General features: G+C 44.9%; 1 protein-coding gene across 1 annotated transcript; it reads left to right on the top strand.

Moving 5' to 3' along the window:
- Window positions 1–11,412: 11,412 nt before the first annotated feature.
- LOC135383312 (uncharacterized) lies at window positions 11,413–24,471 on the top strand. The gene is made up of 7 exons (XM_064612826.1): window positions 11,413–11,771; window positions 13,280–13,358; window positions 13,432–13,544; window positions 16,599–16,619; window positions 17,644–17,856; window positions 21,908–22,072; window positions 24,279–24,471. The coding sequence occupies exons 1-7, from the start codon at window positions 11,519–11,521 to the stop codon at window positions 24,383–24,385; spliced, it is 951 nt and encodes a 316-aa protein (XP_064468896.1). The 5' UTR covers window positions 11,413–11,518; the 3' UTR covers window positions 24,386–24,471.
- Window positions 24,472–25,859: the final 1,388 nt, after the last annotated feature.

Genomic DNA, 25,859 nt, shown 5'->3' with positions numbered 1-25,859 from the left:
GCAAGTATCTTGCGGATATCCGCTTCCATCCGCGGATGGTGCAGGGCTCTAGTCCCAGCCACGGAGCAGAAGTTAGGAGACCGAACTTCGCCAAAACGTGACGCGCCTAATTGCTCAAACCTTTCGCCGCCGCGGAGCGGCGCTCGCGTCACCTGGGAGGCTGGCGCACGAAGGCACACGCTTTCCACAATCTAGATTAGTTTATTGGTGCTACACAAAATCAGGAACACACTTGAGATAAGGGACCGTGAGGGGGAACCCTGTTAAACGGTCCCGCAAGAAAATATATTATTCAAATACATCTTATGCAATACATCTTAGGCAATGCAAAGGTAGTAGACCGCACATAATGAAACAAGGAAATATACAACATGACACACGTCAATACATATAGTATGCCGAAAGGGTGTACGTTGCTACAATGAAGTAATGGACATGAAGAAATGGACATGTCATTGAACTAAATAAAGAGATTAATGCCGCTGTTGAAAGTGTAATTTGCAAGAGCGCTTGAAAGCGAGGAAACTAGTTGTTGACCGTAGGTTATGTAGGAGTTCATTCCACAACCTAGTTCCAAAAGAAGAAAGAGAGAAATGACCGAAATTAGAGCGAAAGGCCGGACATTGAAGAGAATGCGACACGTTCCGTAGGGAATATGGTGAAACGAAATTTTGAAAATTAAGTTGTTGTCTGTCAAAAGACCTGTAGAAAAAGTTATGCATAAGAAGGGCAACTTTATAATCACGGAGATCGAAAATATTAAGTACAGATAAAAGAGAAAAAGCGAACGACACCGACTCCAGACTGCCTACAGAAAGGATAATTCAGGACAAAAGGAAAGGACAAAAAGCAGTGGGCTCAGATTAGAGTTATACGTGAGGTCGTAAACTTCAAGGCCGTAGTTGATATGGGAATGAATCAGGCCGTAGTATATGGTTAAAAGTATGTTAGTTGGGACTAGGTTCCTGAGTTTGCTTAGAGCATACAATCCACTGGAGAATGTACTCCGCACATGGCTTTGAGAATGCTTTGCATGCAACCCAAGTGTTCCATAAAGATGACAGTCCAGAGTGAGTTTGAATAATAAAACGAAAATGCACAGAACGCTGAACAGCCGTTTCTCGCTCACGGCTTGCTGTAGGTTGATGAAACTTGGTACGGAGATTAGAAATCCACCAGACTCCGGCCTCGTCGACCGTCATTGACGTGCTATGCTTATTCTAAACGGCACGACGTGTTATGTAAGTAGTAATAGTAGGGATAGAAACTACGGCAATGAGAGTTAGAAACCTGGACCCCTGGGCCCTGCCCTGAGCCCTGCGCGTATTTTTCCCCGCGCGGCGCGTGTGCGGAGGGTTATCCGCGCGCTTATAACATGTAGAGACATGCAAAGAAAGGTCATACACAAAAAGTACAAGTGAAAATATATTTATTAATGCAAATCAAGTTGAGATATATTTATTAAAGCCAATAGTGCTGGGAATTGTGCCAATTGTGATTCCAATCAGGTAAAGGAAAAAAACCCAGCCGAAAAACCTTCACCACCTGTAACAGGGGCGGCGCTCGGGTGGAGGGCTGCTGTGGTGGGCGGAGCGTGACCGGAGGGCTGCGTGCGCGCTTACCCTTCAGCCTGGGCCGACTTCTTTCGTCATTTTTCAATCTGCGCCGACTTCCATCAGAAATGTTTTCCCGTACAACAGGTGTGCAGTAGGCTGTTTACATGCAAAGGATACACCAAAGTCATACACAAAAGTACAAGTGAAACTATATTTATTAAAGTCATTAGTGTCAGAAATTATGTTATGACTCTGTGTGAAGCAGAAAAAACACAGCAAAAAAATCTGAAGCAGAAGAAACACAATACACGTAACAACGAACATACATATACAAGCATGATGCAATAGCATTGAAGGGGTATCCCACATCATACACAATATTTTTTATTAGTGAAAGTTTTCAATTAAGCAGAAGGAGTAGCACATTTTAATCAAAGAATATATTTTTAATCATTACGATTACAATCAAAATTAAAAGTTTTATTATAAAAAGTCTAACATGACCACCCTGGCGGAGTTTTAATTACAAAGTTCTGACAGATGTACGTAACTTCATGCACAACAGCTAATATTCCATTATGACACATTTAATCAAAGAATATATTTTTAATCAATATGATTACAATCAAAATTAAAAGTTTTATTATAAAGTATTATTATACGTGACCACCATAGTGGAGCTTTAATTACAAGTGCCGATAGTTAATTGTGGACAGCAAAGAACATGGAAGACCATGGGACACGAACACAAGACGAAATAAAATCTATAACACTACATTGGTTAATCAAAACAACAGAGGAGGAGAATAATCTATAATTTTAACTATTATAAAATCATCCTCGTGACTTAATCTAGTCGAATCCCATGCAATTTTCATTCTAAGAGTCACTACAAACCTTACTTTGTTTTATGAATCGAACACAGAAAATATATTAAAAAATGAACTTCACCGCATAGCACGCTCCTAGCCAACAACCAGCTCTAATAATATCTGCCCTGATTTATTGAAGACGGGAGGCGTACGCTGTTTTGTGACAGTTATGAACATTTTTGAGCGCAATAAGGATGATAAGTTGATTATTCCAACATTACACAATTAATCAATTTCTTATTAAGTAAACAGCATAGACATACAGAAATAATGAGAAACAAAACAATCAACAGCTAGCATTAATAGAGAGCCAAAACAATGCACAATCCAACATGTAAACAACAGACACATGCAGGACAATAATTGAAAGAGAATCTATCAAAACGAGAAACATGCACGGAGCTAGCACTGAATAGCAGAGAAACACTCTAAACGGCACATATGCCAACGTGTAAACAACAGACAGGAAAAATCTATACCACTACAAAGAAGATATTCCTAATCAAAACAACATAGTAATCTATCATTCAGAAAATCAGAAGAAAAAATCAAACTCATCAGAAAATAGACATGTTAAAAATGAACTTCACCACATAGCACGCTCCTAGCCAACAAACAGAACTAATGATATCTGCCCTGATTTGTTGAAGACGAGTGCCAATAGATGTATGGAAGACCACGGAACACGAACGACAAGAACACAAGAGGAAATAAAATCTATACCACTACAAAGAAGATATTCTTAATCAATATGATGACAATTAAATTACAAGTTGTATTATAAAAGTCTAATATTCCTATACGTGAGAACCATCAGTGCAATAGTGGGAATATCTGTCATAACATTTCGAGCACAATATGGAAGCTAAGTTTAATATTCCAATATGACACAAATTTAATTAATCAATTTCTTATTAAGTGAACAGCATAGACGTCAGGAAATAACGAGAAACAACACAATCAACAGCTACAATTAATAGAGAGCCAAACCTGCGCACCATCCAACACATAGAGAAATAATAGATAATCAATCTATCAAAAGGCGAAATATTACAATATAGCACAGACATAACGCTGAATAACAGAGGAACACACGTAAACGCGACACGTAAACAACAACACAGGAAAATAATCTATCATTGAACCATCATAAAATCGACCAATATACAATTTTCATTCTAACAAACACTACAAACCTTGATGGAGGTATCCAAGATGTAGAAAAGATGCACTGTTTTCACTCTTTTCCTCAAAGCCGGGAGACTTTATGTAACGGAAGAAGTGCAAGGGCGCAGGCGAGCTGGTACATGATAATACGAAGGGAACCCAGAGACAGGGGAAAGAAAACACGAAACACACACGATCTCAGACACAGCAACCCTTTTACTGAACAAACTATTTACTATTCACTGAACGAGCATGAACTCCTCAGACGTGTCAGGACAGTCATTGAGTCTCAGCTAATCAAGTTCCAGTCTGCCGTAGACTCGTCAGCAAATGAGTTCTTGCGTGTTTTGCAGTTATACTTGAATGCTACAGCTGTTTCGTACAATGATGAGCTGTTTGTACAGTCCGAAGGGGTATGTATCGGGTCTGCTGTCGCCCCAGTGCTGTCTGAAATCTACTTGAACCGGCTCGATGCCGCAGTTTGCAACTTTTTACGGACCTTTTCGTCTAATCTCATATGCGCGAGAAGATACGTTGACTACATTTTGATCATTGGCATTGATTCATCACTTGTTATGGAAACGGCCGATGTGATTGTGTCTTCGTCCCCTGAGTTGACCTTTTCATTAGAAAACCCATGGAGGGAATGCTCATGTTTCTTGATTTTCGGTTGTATTTGTCCCCGGTTTTGTGCTGGGCGTACGGGAAACTCAACGCGAAACCTCTGCTTCCTGCGGACAGCTCGCACTCAAAGTTGATAAAGTCCGGGCTGGCTTCTTTCCTGTTGCACACAGCGGAGAAGAAGTCGTGCGCTCATTATGTATCACAGAGGATTGCTTATCAGTTTGACCGACTGAGGAAAGCGGGTTACCGACCTCCCTTCCTCTACAGTAAACTGCTTGGATTTATGAATGAAGGTGCTAGGGATGCTTCCACAGAACCTCAGTCGGCCAAGACGCGTGTTTCTATACCATATGACCATGCTGTATCACACCATATTTTAGCTGTAGCAAAAAGGTTTGGGATTCAAGTTGTCTTTTCGAATGTCCTACGTCTTAGCTCGCTAACGCCGTTTCTGTGAAAAAAGTCTGTATGCAGTGTTTCCCATAGGGATCAGTTTGTCAATTGCAATAATCGCGTGGTATACTGTATCCCGCTCGCTTGCGGTTTTTGTTATGTAGGGCAAACCGAGCGTTGTTTAAACACAAGGCTGCTTGAACACAGAAGGAATGCGCTTTCACTTTCCGGGAACTCTGAACTTGTTGCCCATTTGAAACTGTGTCACAATTGTGAGCCCCTCTTGGAAGGGACGACTGTCCTTGGGAAAGTGCTTGACCCGGTTGGCCGCCTTTTAGCGGAATACAAAGAGATTAAGGCGTGAGGGAATTGCGTTAGTGTTGCATCTATCTCACCCTTGCCACCCATACGGAGACTGTTGAGAACTTGACACTCTATGTTTGTTCAGTAAAAGGGTTGCTGTGTCTGAGATCGTGTGTGTTTCGTGTTTTCTTTCCCCTGTCTCTGGGTTCCCTTCGTATAATAGACTTTATGTCTCTATCTATGTGACCATAGCACCATGCATGCTTTATGACTCAAAGGGTTAGGGGCTATATTACTTCGTCCAGCAAACGGGGCGCTCTAGAGCGATTAAGGGAGATTCAATGAAAGTAAAGATTACCAGAGGTAATTAAATGTAATTAAAGGTCATTAACATCAATTAGAGAGGAATTGGGAGTAATTAAAGCAAGTAAATGTAATTAAATGCAATTAAACGAAATGTAAAATGATCTCACATAACCTGTAGTTACCTTCAGTAATTAAAGGGTAATTACGGGTCTAATTATGGGTTCATTAAATGGTGCATAATGTAGAACCCTGTCAACTTCACCAGCTCGCTTGCTTCTTAGCCACCTTTTTATTGTCATTAAATGGATTTGCATAAACTTGCATGGATTTAATGGAAAGTGTTGAACTTGAAGTCAAGTATAGATCGGGGGTGGACAACAGGATGTGAGGTTACAACGGAAGTGGATACCGGAAGCCAAGTTTAGACGAGGGGTGGACAACCGGAAGTCGAGTTGGACCAGAAGTGGATACTTAAAGTCAAGTATAGATGGGAAGTGTGCAACCAGGAGTCAGGTTAGATCGGAAGAGGACAACCGGAAGTTGAGTTGGACCGGAAGTCAAGTATAGACGGGAAGTGGACAACTGGAAGTCAAGTTAGACAGGACGTGGACAACGGGAAGTCGGGTTTAGACTGTCAGCGAATAACCGGAAGTGCGGCTTAGACCAGGAAACGTGCTTAATTTAAAGTAACAGTCGCAACCGTTTCGGGCGATTTCGAAACTTTAGTGTCATTTTATTCCTTATGGACTGCTGAACACGCCATCGAAAACCCCACACCAAATAGTGGCGTTGTTCGGCTGTTATTCGATGGAATACACGACAAGAGCAGACGACGGATGTTATTATATTCCGCTAACCCCTCTCTCAAAAAGTGTGGAAACGTATTTATCTAAGAACCAATCAGGGCGCGGCCTCCAAAATCTGGACTGGGACGCTTTTGATCCGCCGTCGTCTGCAAGCTCTGCAAGGCACTTGGATGTCAACATGTCCGACGCGAGCGAATGTTACCTGTCGTCGCTATCTAGAGATTTCCTCGCGAGGAAAGCAGTTATGCAGTAATAGAGGACAATGATCCTTGTTCTACGAATCCGTTGCAACGACACGGTATAGGGATATCGAGACGAAAATGGTCGCGACGATCATACGCCTTTCGTCAGTTACGAGCCGCCTCTCGATTCAGTGCTTGACAGACGCCCACTTCAAAAACAACAGCCCAACAGCTGCCTCTGCGGGTTTTGCAATCAGAGGAGCCGATCGTGTACTGTGTTGCCGTGCAGTGGGCCCGGTACCGACGCTCTGCACAAGCACATTGTTCTAGTGCGTTACGGCATCATCTTTTTCCCTCGACCTATGCTACGGGCTGCAACTTCATGCTCCAACAGACAACAGGTACAGTAACATGTTTTTTTCAATTTCTTTGAGGGGCACTGATTATAACTTTCAAGCGATAGCTAGATAGCTATAGAAATCTTGCAGCCATCGCTACAAATTCCGTATCAAGTCGTGCGTCTATCTCTTCCTTTTGCGCTGTATTTCACATGAAATGCATGTTTCTCCACAACTGGCACCCACTTTTTATCGCCTGAATTCAGAAAAGTATCTCAATTTGAACCAGTCCCACCCTGTTTATTACATTACGTGAAACATCTTGTTGGGCATGTTGGACTACGATTTTAACTGTACAGGGCAAACACTAAGAAGGGTCACACACACACCAAACACACTTTAGTGGCAGACTTTGTATATATGTTGCTTCATGTTTATATCCTGTGTAGAGTGTAGTTTGGTTGTCTTTCATGGCACAAGGTATGTTTTAGTGCTTTTACCATTTTTAATTGACACAGCAGATTTAATGATTTTTTTTCCTCACAGGTGTCTATGATTCACCAGCTGGATCTGGGGCTACCTGGATGTGCTGTTGCTCGTCCAATCGCCATATGAGGGTACTAACAGATTCACAAGGATAACATATTCCATTTACATGTTATAACTTACCTTACTATGGATACCAATTTTTTTACAATACAGTATATTGGTGACACTATGAGTTTTGCTACTTGCCTGTATTCGGAGCAAACTTGCGAAGTGGAGCAGTTTGTTCTGAGCGAGCATCCTCCAACAGGAAGAGAGAGCGACACGAACACGCACAGCAAGACAATCTGCTTTACTAGCAACTAAGTAAAAGATGCCCACAGTTTTTCCAGAAGAGATCCCAGATTTTCCAGGTCTTGCGCCTGTGTTCTTAAATTTTCCTTCAAGTAAAAGATATGTCTTTGTTGTATTCTGTCACGCAATTCATATAGTGATGTAGATAGTCTTGTTGTGCATGTTTGTGTCCCTCTCTCTTGCTGGTTGAAGATGACTGCGTGTATTCGTAGGACATGAAAATTATGTGAGTGTACATGTGTTCGGACACTTATTCCATTTTATGCAGGTTTCTTTCATATAAATTGTTGCTCTTTGCATCCTTTTGTTTCACAGCAATCTCGTGTTGTGAACTAACAAGCTGCAAGAAAATATTTCTCATCAGTCCAGTTGTAACTCATGTCAGGCAGCATGACATTGAGACCTGTCTCATTCCTGCTGTCCATGTCTTGTTTCATCTCTGTAATGTGGTGTAGATGTACATTGAACTGCACAATAAAATGATAAGCAAAGCATGACTTAAATTTTGCTTTATCTTGAAAACTTTACAGTGCAACAATAGAGCAGGTCTGTTTGGACTAAACATATTGGAGAATGGACAGGGACAAAGACAACAAACACAGAGTGTTAACTAGTAACAAATTTATTTGGACTAGGGGTGTTTGTCCAAATAAACCAGATGCTAGTTGAACGCTGCGTGTGTTTGTTGTACTTGTCCCCGTGGGTTCCCCACCATGTTCAACTTCACAGTGATGCATTGAGGTGCACGGCCCTGGGTCCCCATTTGCATGTGGGATGGGTTAATGTACCAAGAGCTAGCAGCCTAGCCAGGAGGTCAAGATGCATAGGCATCAGATGTGCACAGGGGAGGGTCAACCTAACGCATCCCTGAAATGCAACAGCAATACAAGTGAGGGGCAAATGAAACAGCAACTAACTCATACAAAATATGTCTGCAATAACAAGTAGCTTATGAAACAATTTCTCCCTGGTGCTACTTTCGACATATTTGTCCATAAATGTAAATTGGTAAAAAAATACAGCAAATTGGTTGGGAAATGTGAAGGAAAGTGCCTCTGGAGAACAGCTACCAATATTTTGAGTGTTGTCCTTCTGTGCACTGTCCTCATCATCACCACAGTATTTAAACAATTAGAATTACAAGCCCTGTGCAGAATATAACACCTCAACAAAAGATACATAAGACAGCATCAAAGTTTCGCCTCTCAGCAACTCATTAATCTCAACTCAACTCTTAATCAGCAACTCTCGCAACTCATTAATTACATGTAGGAAATAGAAACAGTTACGAGCATGAGACTTGTACTGTCCAAAGTTGTAACACAGCACTCATGTCATTCACAGCAAGAAACTTAGCTTATGGGCATACTGTGGAAAGTATGTCCTACATCACATGCACATGAGATTTCGCAAGACTGTGACTGTAACTGTTTTTTTGTACTCCTCACTATACAATGTGTATTCAGATATGAGATCTGCCAGCACAGGACTTAAACTTGGTTTTCAGAATCTGAGCTCCCTGTCGTTTCGGAAAGGGGGAAGCTCAGATACTGAGGGTCAGCCAGGCTGCACCAAGGGAGATTAATTTGTCTTTGCCTTGCTATACATGTCACAGTGATGTGACATGCATAGCATGACAAAAGTAAATTAATCACCCTTGGTGCAGCCCGAGTGACCCTCAGGATCTGAGCTTCCCCTTTCCGAAATAACACAACATCAGCACATCAGCAGCAGTACGTAGACTGGTAGAAATCGAGCGAACCAATATAAGGAAGTATAAAGGGAATTGCCTCAAGACGAGAGCCGCTGATATTTCTCCTAGGCACCGTCCGGATCATTGGCATGACATTTAAAGGGTTACCTAACCCTTTAAATACCATGCCCATGATAAGGATGGTGCCCAGAAGAAGTCTCTGTTCGAAATATAAGCGGCTCTCGTCCTGAGGCAATTCCCTTCAAATATCAGCAGTAGTATCGCCAAATAATTATGCTTCTACAACATATGCTTCACCACGCCACGTTCACGCTGCTCTTACATCAGGATCTCGAGGTGCTGGTGTGGAACAGCTGATATCGGCAAAGGATGCCAGCTGCACACTTTTAGCTGTGCTCGTCTCTGCATACCCGAGAACGACTGACACTAGGGCGCTAGAAGGTGGGAGGCTTGCCCTACTTGGCATCAGGAAGTGGGTCTGCGCACCTGCAAGGCAAGGTTGCAAACAGCTGTGGGTTTCTGAAAAGTGTAACTGTATCGTAATGTGGCATCAATTCAAGATAAAATGACACTATAATACTATTTGGATGAGTCACATTCTACAGTGGAGATGCTACCTTATGCAGTCTACTGTCTTAGGCAGTGATAATCCAATATTACTCTGAACAAGAAATATTATTTCATGCTAATAAGGTAGTGCTGTTTATGCTCTGTAGATGGAACCCCATAGATGGAACCCCATTCAATTTGAAGCACTTTTTATTTGGGAAAAAGTTACCTCGAATCTGATCAACGGATTTTATTCGATAAATAAGATCAAATGCCCATATCTGAAATTAATCAACTTATTCTGCACCGATTTGAACCACTGGGTGTGTTCCTGTGTGTAACTGCAAAAGCGTCTTGCGGTATTACTGAGTGCGCAGGTTGGAACAGCTATATATATCTTTCCCGCATGGTTTGTGGCCGAGCCCCTGCTCATTTTATTGTTTTACGACGGGCCGTACATCCTAGCTGGCACACACGAATTCTGTGAAAGCGTCGTCGTAGCACCATATCTTCAAATCATTATAGCCCATTGAGGCTGCGAAAGAAATGTCACTTGCCTCGGGCAATGGCATGCTGAGTAGTTGCCTTTGTTCAGTGGATATCGGCACGGCGTCAACTGAAACGCTTTCTTTTTTGCTGGAATCCCTACGCGCATTCGCTTAATGTCAGTGGACCTGTAGATGTAAAATGCGAAGAACAGACCCGTAGTTTTTCTCGTAGATCAGGGTTTGCACAGGAAATTGCATCTTCCCACCTTCGCTTCGTCTCGCAGTCCCTCGTCTCGTGAAACACCTCTAGGTTAGCTGTGGGCGTCTTCATATAACCAGGACCGTAACAACGTGCACGCCTGACATGATCACTTCGGAGCTTCCAGACGTGAAAGAAATGTCAGCGAATTTCCCATTATTCACAAGTGTCGAAAGCAGAGCAGACGAACTTGGAGACCATAACAACACGGTCGACTGCTCCCAGCCAGCGCAGCCCTCTGGTTCGCTTAGATAAATACGTCACGTTGATGCCGGTCCCGCTGGAGCTTCCGCGGCTGCGGAGGCGGCTCTGATCTTTAAAATTCGCTTATTTAATATCTAAGCAGTTCCCAGTCATGAAAATTGGTCAAATAAACCAAATGAGCGATACCGAACATTATGATATCAATTTGATAAACCCGTTTCCGGATGCGACTGTCACTTTAATGAGCATCAACACATTTCTCTCGCATTTTTCTTTCTATTAAACATATCTCCCGCCTCGTGAAAATTCCTCTCATTCCTTTCAACTCAAATCTACCCGGCAACACACGAGCGTATCATCTCTCAATAACAGTCATGCAGAACGATATCGTTCTCCTTTCTGATTCGTTCCACAGTTTTGCTATATTTGCCGGGAGAAATTCAGTGACGCTGAAAGGTTGCTGGTCAAGTGCTGTTGTGCCCGCACCGCGGGCAATGCGGGTATACCTGCATCACACGCTGCGGGCTGCGGGTGGCGTATCCGCGGATGCGGTGCGGGTACGAATTTATTTACCCGCGGTTACCTCTAATTATAGCGGGGAATGTACAAGACGAGATGCATTCGCAGGGAGACGCAAGGTATTGGTCATTCTCTTTCCCTCGCTTCTCACATCATATATCGACGTGCATGAGAGCTCTACGCGAGCTCCACACGCACTCATACTGCGCAGGAGCAACAAACGTTCTTACGACAATCAAATCACTGCTTTAGATATGGGCACAAGCATTGTGCAATCCGTGCCTACGACAGTGATGAAGTTCACCTAACTAAAAGCAGAAGACGACGACGCACCTTTTTCTGTGTTCCAGTCACTTGAATCAAAGCGTTATCCTCGGTTGCGACGTATCAATCACAGAATGGCAAGCAGTAAAGCAAGCAAGAAGTCCGGTAAGGGAGGAAAGGGCGCTAAGGCAGGAAAGGGCGCTAAGGCAGGAAAAGCGCCAAAGGCAGGTAAAGCTAACAAGAACGTAAAAGCCGACAAGGCTACCAAAGGAAGTACAACTGGGAAAGCAAGGTCTGGGAGTAAGGTCAGCAAGACGAGCAAAGGAAGTGTCACAAGTAAGACGGGCAGTCCAAAGGCAAGCGTTGTAACGAAAGCAAGTACGACAAGTAAGTGCTAAGATCGGTTCTATAAACTACTGACACGACATTTCAGCGGCGCAGACTGACGGCGGCTAAACCTTAAGTGCTTGAGTCATAAGGACGAGATTAGAGCTTCACTGCCCAAACCTAACCTCACTATAAAGTAACATGGGCTAAATCTAACCTGACACTACGCATTGCCCAATATCGCCGCCGCCAATAGTAGGACTGTCGTCGCCATAGTTTAGCCGACCGCGTTTTACACATATAGCTCATATGCCATCATCTTAGATATGAACCCACTAGTTGCGCGATTAGGGTACACGGTAACGACACTTCTACCAGACGATCTACCAGAGCGCGCAGCGGTTATGGGAATGCCTAATATCGGGTTAGATAAAGTTACGTTAGATTGGCCAGGCTCGTCTAGCGACCCCCGGGAGGAACTTTCGCATAGTGACGCACCGAGTGCACGTCCCAGGCGGTGTCCCAGTGTCGTCGCCGTGTAGTTAGGGAGTGGCTTTTTCGGGTTAAACCCGATTTCGCCCGGTTATCCCCCCCCCCCCCGAACTGACCTCCGACCAATTCGGGTTAAACCCGATTTCTCCCCGAATTCCAGTCACTACATGATATCTTCAAGTGACGTTTCCAGTGAAGACGAACAACTGTCGCCACGTGTAACACATGTAAGAATGGGTCACGTACGTTCCCAGCAATACACTCATGTGCGTCAACATTGTCTATGCCTTCGGGGATTACCGCTGGAAGGTCACGATCCCGCAAAAGAGCAAAAAAAAAGAGAGAGAGAGAGATTAGGAAGGACTTGATATACAAGAGGAGCAACAAAAACACACGATAACACCCGAAGGCACAATTATCGCGCGATTTCTCCCCCAATTAGATTTAAAAATAGCGCCCAATTTTAACCCTCCGAATCTTAGAAAGGCATTTAACCCGAAAAAGTCACTCCCTACGTGTAGTTTATCCCATGAATGTTTGACGACGTAACATTCGATATTATTCGAGATGTGTAGCAGTCGTCATATTCTCATCTAGAAGTACGAGTGCGAGTCTTCCTTTGCTGTTCCTGTGCGCGCATGTCTCGACAAGGTCACAAAATAATGGCGGTACGAAGGCGTTTGCGTTTTTCGGATGTAGTTCCACACCGAGACCACTGTTTTTGTTCTTTTTTTTAAACGACAGAAAATGAATAGAAAAGGGTATGTTTCTACTCAAAAAGGAACAAATAACGCAGGAAATAAAACAAGAGTAAGCGGTGTATGTTGTGCAGGATGTCAAACCAAAACGTTTTTCATCGCATGAATTTCGGTGCTTCGCGATGCCGATACTGAATTATACCTTGCAACTTGACGCAAAGTAACGCAGCAACTTCTTAAAGTAGGACACACACTACTCTTTCCAACAAAAATACACATTCTGATCCGTCGAGAGCGAACAATTCCTATATAACTCGTTGTGCGTATTAGGCCTGCCGTCCGTGTGGGTGAGGCTATATCGAACGGTTTATTCTACAGGTACTACTCCCAAGAGTCCCCCTGCCAGCTCACCAAAGCCACAGTCAAAGTCCCGGTCGACTTCGAGGATAAGGTCAAGGTTCGTAACATTTGCAGACAACTTACTTCCATTGTACCTAGCAGCAACGAACAAGTTTATGTTTGCATCGCAGTTCTGGCCACGTATCGAGGATGTCCGAGATCGGATCGTTCATTACGGTCTCCCTCATGTGCATTGCATTCATCCTGCTGCTGGTTTCTCTCTTGCTGTTCATTTTTCACAACAGTAAGCCTCTGCAATCTATGTTCTTCACTATACAGAGTATATAAACAGATATACAACTCACTCGTTGTGAGTGATGACATCGTTAAAGACGGCATCATAGCCATCACCACAGCCACATTTGTCACAGCGCTAATAAAAAAGAAAAAAGAAAGACAATATCCTTTGGCGCACTGACCAACGCGTACGAAATGCGGCAGCATTTGAGCAGACGAAGGACGGTGCCTGCACTGTGGCGGTGTGACGGTGCCTGCCCGTATGCCTCGCAACGGCAAATCCGACTATAGGTTGCCACAGGCCTCATGCAAAAACAGTGTGTCGCCGGCAAGTGCGTTCACTTCCTGTTAAAGTCACTGTAATCTTTGGTGCGCATTTCTTCACACTTGGCCGAGCGTATAATGTAGACACACTTTGTCGCACGCTTCTTCTTGGCATTATTGGCTGCATGCCGCTTACGTTCCTCGTTTCCTCGCCATTGTGTCTGCATCTGCGGCTGAAATAGCGGCACATCTGTGAACTCTATACCTGCGCGAATACTTCAGAGCACACCGCCTAGGCTGTAACTTTGTGTTGCCGGACGACGTTGACGACATCATGCGTGACGCGCTGTGCAGACACTGAGCGAGCGCGCCCGGTGGTTTCTTCTCAGCCGACGTGGCGCGATATACAAACCCCGGCAAAAGTTTACGAAACCCAAAACTGCGTATATCTTCATCGGAGCGACATCTTTGCAGCGCACGGGAGTGAATAGACTTACAGACGTGTGACTGGGGGAGAGGGTATCAGTAAGTGTATCCACTCTCGTTCGTTGCTAGGGTGTCGCTCCGATCAATAAACACGTGGCTCTGGTGTTCCGTAAACTTTTGTCGAGACCTGTACCAGGGGAAGATGTTACGTCGCTTTTTTTTTTTTTTTTTTCACTGAGAGCGTCCGCTTATGAATGCGACATTGGTTGAAGATCACGCCCATCTTGAGTTGCTGGGCCCTGAGTGACTGAAGACTGAAGACATGTTTGTTCATTTTCTTGAAGTCATGCAAGATGTGTTTTTTAAAGTTTTGCGAGATGTGCGCATCCTAACGACGTAAAATTACTTGTGTAGTGTGTACGCGTGACACCGAAGCAGCACTTGGGCAAAAGAGGGTGCTGACAGAGCCGGACGGGCCGTCCTCCCGCAGCTCTGTAACAGCCGTTCCATTACCGGCAACAGTAACGGAAACGTAACGGAAACAAAATTGAAAGGCTAGTATCAAAAACGGATAACGGAAACGAAAATATTTCATATATAATTTTATGTAATTATTTTAATATAATATAATAATTTTACAATTCATAAAACCTTGGTTATCTTCCGAATGATTCACAGCTCACTATAGTGCTTGTTGTATGCAGTACACTTGATGTATATATGTATCGTTAGGAAACAGTAGTACTCTTGTCTGCAATGCATATTGCTGTAAATAGTCACTGAGTGCTACTTGTTTTATTCATTTTTGCTTGCATGTTGTGTCGGTCCAGCTGCCTTGTCAGGCTTCTGCCTTTAGGAGCTGGTCCACATTTCTGTAAGACCAGGAATGGAATAGTGATAAGAAAAAATATAGCAGTAACGAAAATGGAAACGGTAACGAAAATACGTCCGTTATCCTTCCCTGATTTTAGGCACCCGCTATTCCGATCGTACCTTCAGTTCAACTGCGTTTTTTTGTCCAGACACCTCCTTTAAGGACTGGAATCACTTACCACACAAAGTAGTTGCCCGTGACACCGTGCCATCTTTTATTGCAACTGTTTCGAGTCCTTATGCATGTCAGGACTAATTAGATTCTTATTTGTCAGCTGTTTCAGCATTGCCTTTCCTGTACATTTTGATCTCACTCGCTCGGTTACCGTGACTATATACTTGCGTCTCTTTCTACGGCATACGGCCAGAAGTATTAGAAATAAATTAATAAAATAAATAAACAAATAACCGGGGACGTTTCCCCACGAGCCGTCCACATCACCTGGCCTACTTCTCATACCTGCCAGCCAGAGGAAATAAACAAAATTCGAGAAATCCCGGAGCTGGAGGTTGACTGGATGAATGTGTCATACTGTGTCCTTTCCTTGGACGGATTTCAGTACTTTATACCACGCATTGATTGTGGACTTAACGTATTCTTCACGTGCCAACACGGGTAGCAAAAAAAGTTTTTCTCGCGCAGTCAAACAGTACTTTTCCAGTTTTTTTTTAGGAGCACATAGTCGAAGCATTCTACATTCGAATCACAGAATTCTGCTAGCTTTTATTTGGAACCACACATTCCGAAAGTCGAGTTCAAAAATTGCCAAGTTTGCGAAACTTTCGTTTTCAAGTGTCGCTTGCGCGGTACGTGCTACGAGCCAATCACTCACGAAAATGTAATGTACACTTTTCTCACTCGGCGTAGGCTTTCGAGCACTTTCAAATATTGAAGAAAACATATTTTGAACGGAGACCTTCGAAACTACTCTTCTCTCGCAGTTCTCTACCCGCACAATTTCTTGAGAAACATACGGGTAATGGTCGAGCGGCATGGCCCAGCTGTCATCTCAAAGATCAGCAACATGATGTCTGCCATTTACAACAAACCAGGCGCTTGGCATATGTTTTCGAAACCGTTATCGTAAAGACGTTTCAATCTGCTAAATTTCCCTACTGAGGGGGGGGGGGGGGGGGGGGCTTCCGCCAAAAAGTTTCTTCTCAGTCGGAGCGGCGCAATATTGAAACAAGCAAGGAGGAGCGTGCGCATCGCGAAAGTGAGGGGGCCACTCTCCGTCTCCAACCAGCGTGACGCCACGGGGCTACACCGAGGCCTCAAGAAGTGCGCTAAAGAAATTTTATCGCATTTGAAGAAAGGAAAAACAAAAGCTTCGTAAAAAGTATCATCCACCGGCTTAGCACTTTGACTGGCTTACGGTGATGCGCAATAAAGGCAATTGTTCTTTTTATTATTCTTTTTGTTGGCTGCGTGCTCGGTCATTGTAAAGGACATTTATCAATGGCTACTTTTCACTCATTGTTTCTTCTTCAATTTCAGTGCTCAGAGAAGAAACCATAGGTAAGGTGCTTATGTCTTGCCCGTATAGCTTTAGGCTGATGGGACGGCAGTAGGACTTAGTACACAAGGCCACCACAAAACTGGCACTGAAAAATAATGTGGGATAATAACATGAAGCATAGCATGAATGACATTCGTTTTGAAAAAAAAAAAAACTCAAAATCAAACTGCAGCAATAAACGACGAGAAAATGTTAAGACGAAGTAGTATATATGAATATGTATAAACTGTTCACGTTCACGCTGGAACGCCTTTGTCTGCGTGTACCGTGTCTCTTGGTTTTTGGTTCTTTTAATTAACCTAACAGTCCGCTAACAAAAACCCGTTTTTATCAGTAGCCTTTTTCAAACATAGCTCAACATAGCTCGAATCAAAATGACGTTTTTCCCTCCATGAATAGCTGTGCCTTCTACCAGTCGCTCCCAGACAGCTCTAGACTTTTTCGCAATTCATCATGGCAAAAAATTATTGCGAAAATTGACTTCAAGTAAACAGCTGGTGGGAACGAAACTTTGGTGAAAAAAAAAAGGCTGTATATTTGGGTGGCTACCAAACACACATAAGGGCGGTAACTCGACAGGGCCACCTGCCGTCGGCATCGTACGTCAGGCCATCTTTGAGCAGCTGATCGCCGCCATTGCACACGGTTCCCAATGAAACGAATGACGCGAGAATAAAAACTAGGAAGATAATTTTTGATTCTGATAGGACACTCCCGCCTTCCCTCTTTGGCTAAACTTTGGGACGAACGCACGCGAGTGTGGACCCTATAAAACTAAAGGAGTCCGCGTGACGCAAGATGGGAAATATTCTTTGGACTTGAGCCCGATTGAGGTTATGTGTATCGTGTAGGAGAATACACTGCGGTAGCAGACCCTGGCAGAATATCAGTCTCTGATTCTACCCACTTGTCCGTACACTGCCAGGCACGTCGCTACAAATGACAAATAACGCACCCAATTGAGGTTATCTTACTCACCCCGCATTTCTGGTCTGCTACACTTCTGCAACCTACCTTTTCCAGAGCACTTCAGATGCCCGAGGCCAATCCAGCTGCTCGTCCGTCGGAACGAACGTTCCCCGGAGACGTACATGATATCGCTGCACAATGCGACATGCGACTATGATTTCCGTCAGGCCTGGTACCGCTTCGATAGCCCCAACGGGAACATGCGCATGCCTGAGCGACCGATGCTTCCAGGCATGTGCAATACCGGCGTTCCTTTCTGGTTCCTAGGTATGTCATCGAGGGTGTAAGTCAACAGCCCAGTGTTGCAATATAGTGTAATGGAAAATAATTATTTTCCTGAACATGGGTCGCGAAGTACGAAAGTACCGTGTCGTATGCCACGTAGTTCACAGTGCTTTTTAGTAAGGCTTCAAGAGCAATAGCTCTTGAGCCACTTCGGAAGTCTGTGCACCGGACGTGCAGGATTTCAGTCTACAACCCCTTTATAGTAGGCAACAATTGGTCACAGGTACTTCTTACGGATCATGGGAAAAGGGTCGACTTCCTTGTCAAAGCTAGCACATGACACACGCTATGACTGCTGGAGGTGGATGTGCTTGGCTCCAGAAACATCTTTAGAAAGCGGTAAAGCGCGACTTTCAGAACCTGACTAATAGACAGTGTTTGTGTTGTGTGTGCACATAAACTAATTTACCGACTGTAAGTACGCACGTAATGTAACATTGAGTATAATGGCTGCAAGAAGCAATACCTGGCATTGTAGTGCTGAAGGGAGTAGCCAGGCCTTCACAACAGCCTAACAACCGCCCATACTGCTCCTGAAGCCACTGGGAAAGCAATTTTAAACAGGTGGTGATAACAAAGCATCTTGCCTATCGGAACCTTTGAGGCGCTTGACACAGAAGCGAGGACACTGACGTCATTTCCGCACGAAATTACCGATGACCTATAGCATGGGAGTTGCGAAGGACGGGGGGTGGCTCCCCCCTCCTGGAGGTTCAAGATCATGGTGTGGAGCTTCGCGCTCTCTGTTCACAGTAATGTACCCGTAATAATGTGAATACTCATAACCATGGGGACCTTCGCGCCAGAGCATCGGCGTATCATTGGTTTTGATTGTAGTCATTGTGTTGGTGAGTGTCTATTGGCTGCACGCTTGTCCCCCCCCCCCCCCCCCCACACACACACCTTGGAAAGAACCGGCCATCCCCAATGGATCTTTTTCGCATACGCGGCGATCGTAGCGGCTGCCCAGCGAACCACGCTCGGAGAGCGTCAATACAAATACACGTGGGTAGCACAAAGTACCAAAACCAGTCCGGAGTGAGATCGACGAGCCCGCGCCGTTTGTGTGATCTCCCCACTGATTCCCACTTCTGTCGTCCCCATACTGCGCCATCTAATGCGCATAAGTCGTTCTGAAAAAGGTCCATAGCGTACGTTGTCAATGTGCCGAATCCCAACTCGCTGACTGCATGACGATGTCATCTTCCTGCACTATGTACAAATGCATGCATATAGTTCTTCGGCTATACGGTTCTCGAGATGATTCGAGATCACCGTGAGCCATCACGGCTATCACTACCGCGCTTCATCATCTTGTAAAGTTGTCGTCTGGATCCGTCGTTGCTGTCCTATTTAGGTCAGCTTCCCCCATCTCCAACTCGCCGGAAAGAGTTTGGCCTACCCCTTCAGGTAATCGGCTTAGCTGTGTTCGGTAAACTGGAATTCGGAAGATTGTAATGTGCCCACAACAGAACGTTGATTATGCAAGGACCGTTCATGGTTGACCGTGACTTCTATTTATGTAAACATAATAGAAAATTCGTGAAGCACCAAACTATGTCATTTTTTCAAAGTATTCACTTTGCCCATCTGAACACTGCTGCCATCGCTGTGGCAACTCTTTGACGCCTTTGGCGTAGAAAGAAGTGGACTCCTGTTCTAGCCGCTGCAGGGCCGTAGTCTGGAGGGCTTCATCTGTGTGGAACGCTATTCCTCAAAGGTGTTCTTTAAGGAGCCCCGATAAATGGTAATCGCTTGGGGCTAAATCAGTGCTGTAAGATGCGTGAGGCAAACCCATTCAGCGCATTTCGGCCAGGCTTGATACCGTGAAATTCGCCGTGTGAGGCCGGATATTGTAATCGAGAACAACGACCCTTCTAAACATCTCAGGACTTTCCTTGCGAACTGCGTTTCACATGGCACCCTTTATCAACGTGGATAACAACGTGGACTCGGCTTTAATCGTGACTCCTTGCTCAAAGTTGTTCACGTGGATGACACCCCGCATGTCCCAGAAGACAGTTGCCATGGACTCCCCAGCAGACGGCTGCATATTTGAGGAGAAGCCTTATGTCGCCATCCCATGAAGCTTCTTTTTGTCTCTGTGATTGTATGATGCGTCCAGGTTTCATCACGCGTGATGATTGATTGCAAAAATACGAACCCCTCGGACTTGAAGCAGGTTGTGCTCGTGAATAATTGTCTCAACTCTCAACGCTGCTGACACTAATATTGCTGACGCTGGGTCCCAATGTCCCGAACTGTCACTTGCCAGTTCTCGTGGATGGCTTGCTCAACGCCTGCATGTTCACTGGCGTGCCTGCAGTCGGACAAACGTGTCCATGTGGTTCATTCGTCACCGTAACCGACTATGATATCGGCGAGGCATCGTCATGATGGCTCGAGGCGCGTGGACATAAAAGTTAGAGAATGGAACGATGGAGTCAGGCTGCGTAACTGGGCTCTGCCCTGTACATTCGGTGTAAGACACCGCATATTTTGGCGACGAGGACATGACACCGACCTTTGCCAAACTGTCTGTACTAATCAAACTTTTCTCCTTGAAAGCGTTTGTTCTCCATAGTGTGCCTGTAACCTTTACAAATTCTCAGCTGGTTTGACATTCTCCTTCATAAGGAAGTTGACTATGCGTCGCTGTTCCTCAACTAAAGACGTGCTGATCGCCGCCACGATAGCTGTCGCTGCTGCAGGCGCCGCTGACCTGAGAAGGGTTGCACTTGGTCCTACGAAAGTTTGGATCAATTCCCTTTACTAACTGCTTTTTCACGAGCAAAAGTATGGGTCAACCTTAAATACCCTTGTACACATTGTTTTTACCACCCACCGCAGCGGCTCTTTAGCACTACAGCAACCGAAAAGAATCTAAAAAATAACATGGTTGCGGATAAGAGGGCTAAAAAAAGGGGTGAAATGCGTCCTACAGTTCTGCATGACGCATAGTAGCTAAAGGTTCAATGTGTCACTGAAAAAGGGGAGAACGGAACAAAATCTGGTCTTGCTACCTACGGCCCCAACGTCACTCGGCATCTTGGAGGAAAGAAACTAAGGGGATTCTCTAAGTGCCTCTCCCAATGCAAGCGGAGCGTGCTGACCCGCGCATGGCACTGTAGTTAGTTGCCCACACACGAGACCCATAAACGTCGCGGGAACACGTCATCAAACATGACGTCCTCCATGCCCATGGCGTATCTCACCTGAATACGGAGACGAAAAGCGGCCGAATAACTTGATACCGCTTTCATAACCTCTTGAAGCTAGAAGTTATCGTACCCGTTTAAAAACCCAAAATAAATCATTTCAGTGTGAAACCAATTTGGATCACTATATTGCCAGAAGGCGTACCTACGTCATCGTGACATTGGCTGACTTATCTCCTGTTCTGCTGAACTTCCGCTGTCATTTACTGCGCGACAAATGTCAAAATACCCCATAACCTTCAAAGTGTTGTGCAAATCGGATCCTTGACGGTCAGAGGTTTGCTGAAGTTTGCTAAACTTCCAAGCCTCTGCGTAGGTCGCCATAACATCGAAGCAGGTGGTGATCAAGTGACCGGGCAACTAGATAGGCGTGGTATTTTTTTTATCAGTGTTAGCGCCACGAAGCAACTGTGGCTATGAGCGGCGTGCAGATGTGGACAGATGGAGAGAGGATACCAGGAAGGAGTGGGGGACAAGGGGGTTAGTATGCGTCCTGGGCCGACTTCAGGGGAAACTGTGGCGACATTCGTCTGGAAAGTCTTCGGAAAACTCAGGGAAAGCCTCAGACAGCACAGCCGGTGGTAGGATTCGAACCCACCACCTCCCAGTCTTCAGCACGACTTTGACTACTACCAACGAGTGGGATGCCTTGACCCACTCGGCCATGCCGCTGGTGGGCGTGGCATTGCCAGCAGCGACCGCTAGAGGAGACCCACGGCCCTCCGTGTTTATAGTCCTCTCCTTAGTTTTTTACCTCCATACTTGTCACGTATTCAACTACGTTTGAAACTAAGCGCTTTCTTCACTGTTTTCAGGTACCCACCCGCAGAACATGAGCCTCCCGATGCCTGCGATTGCATGCGGTACGCTGGACAATGATGGCTGTAAATTCTATGCCAACATCCGGGTCCAGAACTGTGGCACTTACATGGCATACTATCTGCAGCCACTGCCAAAGTGTTACATGGCTTACTGCATGGGTAATTGAATTGCTTTCTTAATTATTAATTAAAAGCGGTGGAAACATTAACAGGGCGGAACTTAAAATGGGCGCACACAAAAGTGAGTTTAGGTTCTTTAGAATTTTGCTTTCCTAAACGTCCCATTCAGCGATAGACAAGAGTACCTCGAAAAATATTAGTTGTCCTAGGTTTATCTTGACTTGTAGCGAGTAAGTACTGGTCCAACCGGAGTATCACGTCGCGGTCTTGTGCGCGAACTTCACGAATATGCGTGTCAACTTCAGATCGACTTCCATCTACACTTTTGAAATAATCCAGTACAGCTGTCGGAACATGAGATGGGAGCACAAGATGTTGGAGTGGACAGTAACGGACGCACTGGAAGTTATTCATTTGGGGAAAGCGCGCGTCACACACTCTGAACCAATTGTACTGTTCCATTTTGACCCTGCAAGCAACAATCCTTTCTTACTCGCTCATCGAGAAGTTTCACTTTCTATCAGCTAGTCACAATGTTCCCATGCATACTCTGATGTCTCGTACGTCGTCACTGTGTTCTTTCCATGTTGTGGTTGCCTAGCATCACCATATAGTTCAAATGTGATCGTTTAACCTGAAAATAAGGTTCTAGTCGTCCTTAGATAGATCTTACGGTCCGTAGACGTGTGTGGGTAGTTGCCAGGCCACTGTATGCGAGCAGCGGTGAGCGTATTGGTTCATCGGATTTCGGAGGCATTGCGCTCTATTTTTGTGTGGGGAAATTTGTAAATTTTCCATTTTTAGGTATCTGTTGGTGCGGGTACGTACATACATGCCAGCAGCAATTTTTGTAAGTTCCTTTAAAGTGACAGTCCGGTCGAAAACATAGGTCTGGGAAACACCGCCTTATGATTTCTAATACTCCTCACAACAACTGTGCAAAATATTTCAGAAGAAATCGTATCGCACGATTTATAATCGACTTTTTTCTATGCCGCAGTTGGTCCCGAGTAAAGGCCGCAGCGAGCTCTCGCGTGACGTGCATAAGAGCAATGCCGCACGTGACTTGCGCATGCCTGCTTGCGCGATAGTTGATTGTTGCGTGCTAGCATTTGTCCATTATGATGTTTTTGAGTAGCAATCACGCGTTATGTAGACTAAAATGCAGAGTAGCGTCAATGTAAACACAGGTATGACGACGTAGTCTTCTGTTCAGTACACTCATAGACAAAAACACCTCTCTGCATTCCCAGCAACGGCGCAGTCCTCCGCTCCACTCTGTCCATTGGGGACGTCATGCTCATGTGACGGCTGACGTACATAGAGGATCCTTGGGGCAAGGAGTATGCGAGGGAGAAAAACGAAACCGGATGTCTTCAGAGGAGTATTTTTTATTCGATATTTCGAAAACCACGCCATTTTGTGAGCTGAAACTTTCCACCCAGCATGTAAGCTTCCGTGGCAGTTGGAAAAAATCAACTTCCGGTTTTCCCGGACTGTCCCTTTAAGTGTGCGATGTACGCAGGGTTATAGAGTATACACAGAAACTGTCTTCTGATCGTCGGCATGTGCTGCAAACAGAGAAGTGCCTGTTTTGAGAGCTGCCTTTTGCACGGTAGAATTAGAGGACAAACAGTTGACTTGAACAGATGCGATGGGAAATCTGGTTTCGAAATTCAGTGGTGTGCCCCGGTTTCTTGCATGTCGCGTACTTTGGGTAGCCGAAGGTAATAACCCCTTTTACCACTCAGTCAGACGTTCTTCGCTCGGCTCTAGAATTATACATGCACATTCTGAAAGAATGCTGCGTCGACTGCTACACAGCTACTATTTGTCACTGCAACTAGAGTAGACATCTATCCGGTTCCAGAATCTACTCCCATGTACACTGGGTGATCTTCTGTTCGGTCCGCCAATACTATGACGTGCATAAATGCGCACTGCCTCGGTTCATTGGGCATTACGTGACGCAGATGCCATCGTAAGGGTTATGGGTGAAAAATTACCAAATGGAATATCCTACAAAGGAAAGCTTCTTCGTTCTCCAGGTACAGTTAGTGCCATAGTCGCCCTGTTTTCTTGTTTCTTTTGTGATCTTGTCAGTTTTGCCCTGCGTAAACGGAGAGCATGACTTGAACCCTTTGCATACTCAATGTGACTGGAAGAAGAGCTCATTGCTGTTACGTACAAACATTCACATGCACAGACGACGTCATTTATAGTAACATTTTATTATTGTCCACAGAGGATTTCCTCGCAGAAGATGAACAGCCGGATGGAGGCGATCAAGATAAGGCAAACAGCGGCACCGGCGCAAACACCACTGAACAGAACCCGCTAACTTTTCCTTGAGAATGAAGTCACTCGGCATCTTGCGAGTACAATAAAATCAAGTTTGGACCAATGACAGCGTCTAGTACGCTGTCACAAAGCAGTAATACAGTTCACATTACTGCTGTTGTTGCAACTGGCGTAGAAGTGTGATTAGTTGTGAATTTTTTAAAAACCGCTCCACATGAAGCTCCGCAAACACTAAACATGGCAATGCTCTATCTGAAGCTGCGGGGTCATGCCAGTGACCCCTGCTCAGATGGCTTTCCACACCTATTTCCAAGATGAACTAACATGCATATGACTTCTAAACTATAGTGTCATTTTCTTCCTCCTGGACCACTGACAACGGTATCGAAAATACAACGTGAAACACGTGGCGTAGTTTGACAGCTATTCGACGGGTTACATTAGAAGAGCAGAAGCCAGATGTTGAGGGTATTACGGAGTTACCACTCTGGAAAGCCAAGAGACCATCATTCCCCGAGAACAAACGAGAGTGCGAAAGGACTGTCGCGTCCGTGCACGAGTCTCGTAGAGTTACCGGGCGTCTGGACGACGCCTTTCCTCCTCTGAACGCCGCCCTCTCACTCCTCCGCTTAGAGAGTGACGTTCAGACATGTAGAAGACACTTCAAAAATGTATTTAAAGTACGTTACTAAATAAAGCGCAAAATATATTTAAAATGCAGTAAAGATAGTTAGGAATGAAAGTATTTAGATTAGAGTAGGAAATACTATGAAAAGAGTTTAAGGTACAGAAGTGTAAAAAAAAGCCTGCAAATTAGACATACGGCTTATTGGCGCACAGTAGTAGCTGCATTTCAAAGTGCTCATCCGACAACCGTCCCGTCTTCCTTTCACAAACGATTCCTGAGAGCCCAGTTTAAGGTCGGAACACACGTGGTGTTTCAAGCCAAATGATGACAGCGTGGACTTCCTTTGAAACAGCCTCTGGGCCTCTGTTGAAACGAGATGGCCATCTGAATATTTGACAAAAATGAAAGAGTAATTAGAGTATTGAGTACTGAATACTGGAAAAGTATTTAGTACAAGCTACAGCTACAACTACGGTACAAGCACTTTTCACGAAGCGTACTCAATAAGATACTGAGGTACCAGCAAGAGCATCTAAGTTATACCCTAGTTACACTAGCGCTCTCAACCACGGTTGAGTCGACCACGGTTGAACTCAACCGGGGTTGAGTGTGTTACACTGCAGCGCCAACCGTGGTTGACTGCACAACCACGGTTGAGTTTCGACTGAGCTCCTCAACCACGGTCTGGTCAACTGAAAAGCAAGATGGCGGACTCCACTTCAGCTACTGTAATGTCGTCGGAAGCAATAAGTGAGCTGCCGTGCAGTAAAAAAACACTTCGTTTGGTCAGATGCCATGACGATGCACTTGATAAACACCTGGGAACACAGTGTAGCCGTATCGGGGACCAAAGAGACCAGAAAAGAAACGCCGCCGATTACGACCGCGTCGAGACAG

Source organism: Ornithodoros turicata, chromosome 2 (genome assembly GCF_037126465.1).
Source record: "Ornithodoros turicata isolate Travis chromosome 2, ASM3712646v1, whole genome shotgun sequence".
Classification (NCBI taxonomy): Eukaryota; Metazoa; Arthropoda; class Arachnida; order Ixodida; family Argasidae; genus Ornithodoros; species Ornithodoros turicata.
Note: the sequence above shows the minus strand (reverse complement) of the source record. Positions and strands in the feature narration are given on the sequence as shown.